The sequence below is a fragment of the Trichechus manatus genome, unplaced genomic scaffold (assembly GCF_000243295.1).
Source record: "Trichechus manatus latirostris isolate Lorelei unplaced genomic scaffold, TriManLat1.0 scaffold00024, whole genome shotgun sequence".
NCBI lineage: Eukaryota > Metazoa > Chordata > Mammalia > Sirenia > Trichechidae > Trichechus > Trichechus manatus.
The window spans coordinates 3975341-3983249 of NW_004443960.1; the positions used below are offsets into that span (position 1 = coordinate 3975341).

Here is a 7909-nt window from a genome sequence, read left to right on the forward strand (position 1 = left end):
CCGCCCCCCACCCGCGCCCCGGAGCCTCGGCGTGGCTGCATTGTAGCCGCCAGCGCCGCGGCTTCACGCGCGCCCCGTACCCCCACAGGCCCCCCTGGGGGAACACCCAGAGAGCGCGATTAAGGAGCAAGAGGAAGGAAGCCGCTGCGGGAGGGGGGAGGAGGAAGGGGGGGGAAGCCACCAGCACCCAGCATGGCCGGGACTGCTGCAGAACCACGTGGGTCTGTTTGCAATTTACAAACGCCGCGACTCGCCCGCCTGCAGCGGACAAAAGTGGCCGGGGCCGCTCGGGGCCCCCATGTTCCGCGGGAGCAGAGTCCCGAGCGGCTTGAGCCCGGCACGCGGGGCTGCAGCAGCCCGGGCGGCTAAGAAAGGCGAGCGGGGCCGGCGGCGCGGGCCATGCGTGCGCACACGCGCGCCGGCCCGGGCGGGCTGGCCGGGGGCTGCAATCTTAGAAAGGGGGTGGGGGGAGGAGTACACACCTACAGAGCCCTCCTATCACTTCTTTCTCTGTTTTCCTGAAATGTTGCAAAGAGGGCACCTTCTGAGTGGGCACCATGAAATACTCCATAGCGATCTGCCCCCCTCCTCTGCACGAGCTAGGTCCCGCGGTCCGCCGGAGAATGCAAGATGGAAATCCGAATCAAAGGGCAGCGCCGGACGGAGGTGCAGGCTCGGCCGGTCCCAGATGCTGGCGGCGGCGGCGGCGGCGGCGGCGCGGGGAGGGAGGCGGGCGGGAGGGGCGGGAGGGAGGTCTCTCCGGCCTGCCTCCCCGGGCGTGTGTATGTGTGTGTGTGTTTGCAGCTGATCAGATGTCTGTTTCAAGGCGGGAAACAGCTGGTGAAAACTCAGCACTCCCCCGGCCTCCTTCCGCGGAGTAAGGAATTGCATGTAAACAAAGGACTATTTGCAGCGCCCCCCGGGCGGCGCGGGGCTGCGACGAGACGCGAGTGGGCCCCAGGGGGCCGGCTGCGGCCCGGGTCTGTCCGCCTACCCCGGGCGCCGGGAGCCGGGGGCAGCGGGCCGGCTGGGGGGGCCGGGGTGAATGGAGCGAGCTGCGGCCGAGCTACATGCGCCACTACGGGTGATGAGGTCCATCAGCTGACAGGTTGGCAAGCGCTGCAAAAAAAAAAAAAAAAAAAAAGGGCCAGCCACCGCGAGGGAGCCCAGCCTGCTGCAGCCCGGGGTCCGCGGGGGACCTGCCCAATTCAGGCTCCGCGCGCACGGCAGCCCCGGTGGCAGGATGGGGGGGGCACGGGCAGGGCGCGCCGCCGGCCGGGTGTGCGGCGGAGGCGGGGAAGGCAGCGCTGGGTGCGTGCTCGGAGCGTTTTTTTAATTTCACGATTGCAACTGCACGGAGAGGAGCCGCTCTGGCGCGCTCCCTCCGAGCCCAGCGCCCCCTGGAAACTTGCGTCACAGCAACCGCTTCCCCCATGTAACTCGGGGCTGCTGGCCGGCCGGCCTCCTCCCTCCCTCCGTCCCTGCCTAGCTGACCGCCTAGCCTGGGGCCCGGAGCCTGGGAATCCCAGAACCAGGGATGGGAGGGTAAATTGGGGCGCGCCGGGTGCCTCGGAGGCTAGGGCTGCCCTAGACACGGGCCCTGGCGGGAAGAGAAGAGTGGAGATGGGTTAGAACGGCAGCGGCCCGGGGGCAGGCTGCCAGCGCGGCCGGGAGGTCTGGTGGCTGCTGCCGGGTCCCCTCATGTCCCCCAACCAGCCCTCCGCCGCGAGGCCGAACGGCGGGAGGCCCGCCCTTATTAGCCGGGACGGATTGAAAGCTGCAGCCTCTCATTCACTGCAAAGCCAGCGGTGGACTTGCTCCTCCGCCAGGGTGCGCTCCCTAGGAGGGGTGACCGCCTGGGGCGGGGGGCGGGGCACAGTGGCGGCAAGCTTCCGTCCCCCCTCCCCACCTTCCGGCCCCAGGCACTCGCCAGGCTCCTGGAGGCTCAGGAAGCCCACGCCTGTCTTGGAATGTCCTCGCCCCTGCCCACCGCCTTTCCCAAGCCCATCCTCCTTCAAGGATCCGCCCGAATCGCACCTCCTAATTGAAATACTCCTACTAATAACAATGATCACTGTTACCACTAGTAAATATTATTGTTATATTTCAGGCACTTTGTAGATGCCAGGCAGCTTTACATACCTTGTTCTCCAATCCTAAAAGCAACCTCTCAGGTGGAGTTAAAGTGCAATGCCAGACCACTTGGCATCAAAGGTCCCGAAGGCTTATTCACAAATGCAGCATCCTCAGGAGCCTCCCTAGACCTACCTACAGAATCGGAAGCTCCTGGACACTGACTCGGGAATCTTTAAGATGTGAGAACAAAGGGACAACATTTGCCCAAAAGCAAAGTTGATATGGCAGGAAGGCGTACAAACACTGGTCGAGAGGAAACGGGTAACCCAGGGCGGAAATGGGGAGAGTGCCGACACATGGTGGGGAATGCAACCAATGTCATGAAACATTTCATGTACAAACTATCCATGGGAAACTAATTTGCTCTAAACTTTCACCTAAAGCACAATAATTTTTTAAATGAATTTTTAAGAAATAGGTGGTTATAATGCAATACTATCCTAGTACTATCCCATTTTGCAGTGAGGAGACTGAGACCCACAGAGGCAAAGTGATTTGCACAGGATCCCCAGGAGGTACGTGGCTGATCCCAGAGGCACACAGCTCTTTGTATCAGTGACCCCTTCCCCCTACCTGATGCCTAGGGGATCAGGGCCCTGTTTTGTACATATTTTGTTCTTATACTCCATTCCGTCACACTTGGTTATGTGTGGCCTTAAAATTGTTCTCCCTGGACCGGTTTTGTCTCCCAGAGAACAGTGAATTCCCTAGACAGGGCCTGTTGTCACCCTTCTCTCTTTACAGGGTCAGCACGGTGCTGGAAACAGGGTGCAGGGAACTGAAGGGAGTAGTCTGAATTAAGCTGACGTCTGAGGCCTCGGGCCCCATCCAGGACAGGGCAAAGTGTCCCTGGAAACAGCCTCTGCAGGAAGAGAGGGAGACACAGAGACACACACGTGGCATTGCCTGTCCAGGGTGGCTGGGCCGTGCAGGACCTGGGATGCCTGGAGCTGCGTGCCCAAGCTGAGCCGGGTAGGGGGCTGCAGCCTCCTCTCTGCTGATAAGTCAAGGAAGCCTCCCTGGAATAAGTGGAATTTGGATCCTGGCTGCTTGTTCGTTTTTCTTGGAAGTCATTTCCGGGCCCACACAGACCCTGGTTCCCACGGCTGGGACCAGGGTGAGACAAATGAGGTGACGTCACAAAATTTAAGGGGGCACAAAAAAAGTCAGCAATCGAGATTAATGCTATCTTTTTTTTTTAGGTGAAGTGAAATTCAACACCATAAAATTAACCATTTTAAAGTGAAAACTTCAGTGACATTTCCTACATTCACAATGCTATGCAACCATCACCTCTATCTAGCTCCAAAATTTGTTCATCACCTCAAAAGGAAACTCCATACCCATTAAGCAGTCACTCCCCAATCCTCCCCAAACCCCAGCCCCTGGCAACCACTAACTACTTTCTGTCTCTCTGATTTGCCTATTCTGGACATCCCATATCAATGGAATCATATAGTATTTGTCCTTTGTGCCTGGCTTCTTCAACTTGGCATCACATTTTCAAGGTTCATCCACATTGTAGCATGTTTGACTACTCTATTCCTTTTTATTATGAATAAAACTGCATTGTATGGATATACCACATTTTGCTGACCTGTTCATCCTCTAAGGAGTCCTGGTGGTGCAAAGGTTAAGCGCACTGGGCTGCTAACCAAAAGGTGGGTGGTTGGAACCCACCAGCCCCTCTGGGAGAAAGATATGGCAGTCTGCTTCTGTAAAGATTTATAGCCTTGGCCATAACTGAATATCCATCTGCAAAAAACTGAAACAAGACCCACACCTCACACCATGCACAAAAACTAACTCAAAATGGATCAAAGACTTAAATATAAAATCTAAAATGATAAAGGTCATGGAAGAAAAAATTGGGACAACGCTAGGAGCCCTTATACATGGCATAAACACAATACGAACCAGAAGTAACAATGCACAAGCACCAGAAGAGAGACTAGATAAATGGGAGCTCCTAAAAATCAAACACTTAACGCTCATCAAAAGACTTCACCAAAAGAGTAAAAAGACAACCTACAAACTGGGAAAAAAATTTTGGCTACGACAAATCCGATCAGCATCTAATCTCTAAAATCTATAAGATACTGCAAAACCTCAACAATAAAAAGACAAATAACCCAATTAAAAAATGGGCAAAGGATATGAACAGGCAGTTAGCCAAAGAAGATATGCAGGTGGCTAACAGACACGTGAAGAAATGCTCACGATCATTAGCCATTAGAGAAATGCAGATCAAAACTACAATGAGATATCATCTCGCCCCAACAAGGCTAGCATTAATCCAAAAAACACAAAATAATAAATGCTGGAGAGGTTGTGGAGAGACTGGAACATTTATACACTGTTGGTGGGAATGTAAAATGGTACAACCACTTTGGAAATGGATTTGGCACTTCCTTAAAAAGCTAGAAATAGAAGTACCATATGATCCAGCTATCCCGCTCCTTGAAATATATCCTAGAGAAATAAGAGCCGTCACACGAATAGATATATGCACACCCATGTTCATTGCAGCACTGTTCACAACAGTAAAAAGACGGAAACAACCTAGGTGCCCATCAACAGACGAATGGATAAACAAATTATGGTATATCCACACAATGGAGTACTACACAACAATAAAGAACAACGATGAAGCTGTGAAACATAAAATGGAGGAAGCTGGAGGTCATTATGCTGAGTGAATTTAGTCAGTCACACAAGGACAAATATTGTATAAGACCACTATCATAACAACGCAAGAAAAGGTTTAAACACTGAAGAAAACATTCTTTGATGGTTACGAAGGTGGAGAGGGAGGGTGAAGGTTATTTACTAACTAGATAGTAGATAAGAATGATCTTAGGTGAAGGGAAGGACAGCACACACTACAGGGGAAGTCAGCACAACTGGACTAAATCAAAGCTAAGAAGTTTCCTGAACACAGTCAAACACTTTGAGGGACAGAGCAGCAGGGTTACGGATCTGGGGACCATGTTTTCAGGGGACATCTAGGTCAATTGGCATAACAAAGCTTATTAAGGAAATGTTCCGCATCCTACTTTGGTGAGTGGCATCTGGGGACTTAAAAGCTTGCAAGCAGCCATCTAAGATGCATCAGTTGGTCCCAACCACCTGGAGTAAAGGAGAACGGAGAACACCAAAGACACAAAGAAGGTATTAGCCCAAGAGACAGAAAGGACCACATAAACCAGAGACTTCATCAGCCTGAGACCAGAAGAACTAGATGGTGCCCAGCTACCACCAATGACCACCATGACAGGGAACACAATAGAGAGTCCCTGATGGAGCAGGAGAAAGGCGGGGTGCAGAACTCAAATTCTAGTAAGAAGACTAGACTTAATGGTCTGACTGAGACTGGAGGAACCCCAGAAAGCATGGCCCCTGGATTCTCTATCAGCCCAGAACAAAATTTCCAAGGCCAACTCTTCAGACAGGGATTGGACCGGACTGTGGAACATAAAGAGATACTCATGAGGAGTGGGCCTCTTAGCTCCAGTAGATAGAAGAGACTAAACAGGCAGCTTCTGTCCGGAGGTGAGATGGGAAGGCAGAGAGGGTTAGGAGCTGGTTGAATGGACATGGGAAATCAGGGGTGGAAAGGAGGAGTGTGCTGTCACAGTATAGGGAGAGCAATTAGGGTCACATAACAATGAGTGTATAAATTTTTGTATGGGAAAAGATTTAAAAAAAAGAAAAAGAAAAAGATTTACAGCCTTGGAAACCCTGTGGGGAAGTTCTGCTGCCCTACAGGGTCGCTATAGGACAGCAACGGGATTCATCTGCTGATGGACGTTTAGGCTATTTCCACCTTTTGGCTATTGTGGATAAATAATATCCTAATGCATTATTTAAAAAAAAATCAAAATGCACAAAATCCAATGGGCATCTTAAATAAAGACAGGATCACTATTACTGATTTTTCCTTTTCCCTCTGGCTGTGATATGGCTCCCCACAGGGCTGTTTCTGATCCTGGCTTTATTTAACTCACTCTAGCTCAGACCGGCCTCACCATTTCTCCCAAAGGCACCTTCTCACATTGCTGTTCCCAGCCCAGCGCCCTGGGACAGCTCAGATGCACAAAGCCCAACACCCCTGGGCTCCCTCAGCCTGCCCGCTCCTGGCCCAAGGCCTGAAATACCATCCACCCCCATCCCCCCACCCCCCCACCCCAGGTCTCTCCCATCACCTGATCCTTCAGTGCAGCGATCAATACATGAAGTCCCCAAAGTCTGGGTCTTCCTGCATTCCCACAAGGCTCTATACATCCCTAAGTCTGACCCCTTCTCCCACCACTTCCCAACTCCTGAAACCCTTCCACCATACCCTCAGGAGCCCTGGCTGGCTTCAGCAAAACCCCTCAGATCCTCATCTCTTCTCCATTTTCTTCACCTCCTTGCTCTAGATCAACTGTTGGCAAACTTTTTCTGTAGAGGACCAGGTAGGAAATATTTTAGGCTTTGCATGGCATGTGATCTCTGTGGAAACTACTGAGTTCTGCCAATGTATGGCGAAAGCAGCCATAGATGACATGTAAATGAATGGGCATCTCTGTGTTCCAATAAAACTTTATGGACATGAATTGAATTTCGTATAATTTTCGTGTGTCACAAAACAGCATTCTTCTTATCTTTTTCAACCATTTAAAAATGTAAAAATTCTTAGCGCTAGTTTCCTATTGCTGCTGTAACAAATTTACCATATATTTAGTGGCTTAAAACAACACAGATGTATTATAGTTCCAGAGGTCGTAAGTCTTACGGGTCTTACTTGGCTAAAATGGCAACTGTTGGTGGTGGTGGATACACCCTCAACTCTCTTGCAACTCTTAAAAAAACAGTTGCCGTGGAGTCTACTCCAACTCATGGCAATTCCACGTGTGTCAGAGTAGAACAGTGCTCCACAGGGTTTTCAATGGCTGATTTTTTGGAAGTAGATCACCAGGCCTTTCCTCCCAGTTGCCTCTGGGTGGACTCAATGAACCTCCAACTTTTCGGTCAGCAGCCAAACGGGTTCACCATTGGCACTACAGGGCCTCCCCTGCAACTCTAACCCGGTTAAGTCCAACTCCGCCTGCTCTGTCCCTGCCTTCAAGAGCTGAATGTGGCTGGGAAAAGAAAATCCCACAAATTGGCTAACGGATCTTATTTTTAAATGCTGACCAAGATCCTTGGGTGGGCCCTGTGGCTTCTGGCAATCCCACCACATAGCCCTGCTCCATTCTGTCCCCCACTCTGAAAACTGTCTCACCCCTTCTCCTCTTTCCTCAAACCTCCAACACCTTCTCCCCTTTCTCACTCTCAGCTGATGACCTCACTTCCTGTTTCCCATCTGCATCAGTACCTGTAACCTGCCATCGCCCTGGGCCTCCGGATGAATGTCCATGCTGTTTCCATGCACAGAGAACTCTGGTGCCAGCCCTTCTTGTCTATTCAAAGGCGTCACTCCAGCAACTGTCCCCTCTATTGGATTCCCATCACCACGAAACAAGCTGTCATAATTCCTATTTTAAAACAAACAAAAAACCTTCACCCAATATCCCCTTCCAGCTACCACTCCTCCCTCTGCTTCCCTGTACAGCAACACTCCTTGGAATGGGTGCTTATACTCTTTTGCCTCCTCACCTATTCGCTCCCTTCGGCCTGGACACCTGAGGATTGTGGCTGGGTTTAATGTCTACAACTGCCCTCCTTCCTCTATACTGCAAAATCAGAGACTCCCCAGCTCCCTCCTTCCCTCACTGCTCCCCCTCCCCAG

General features: G+C 51.4%; 1 protein-coding gene across 1 annotated transcript in view; it reads right to left on the reverse strand.

Annotated features, from left to right (window-relative positions):
* Positions 1 to 680, reverse strand: part of TFAP4 (transcription factor AP-4) — a 13861-nt gene extending 13181 nt beyond the window's left edge. The window contains exon 1 of the mRNA XM_004373210.2: positions 483 to 680. Within this exon, the coding sequence (XP_004373267.1) occupies positions 483 to 571 (89 nt within the window). The 5' untranslated portion in view covers positions 572 to 680. The remainder of the gene's footprint in view (positions 1 to 482) is intronic.
* Positions 681 to 7909: the final 7229 nt, after the last annotated feature.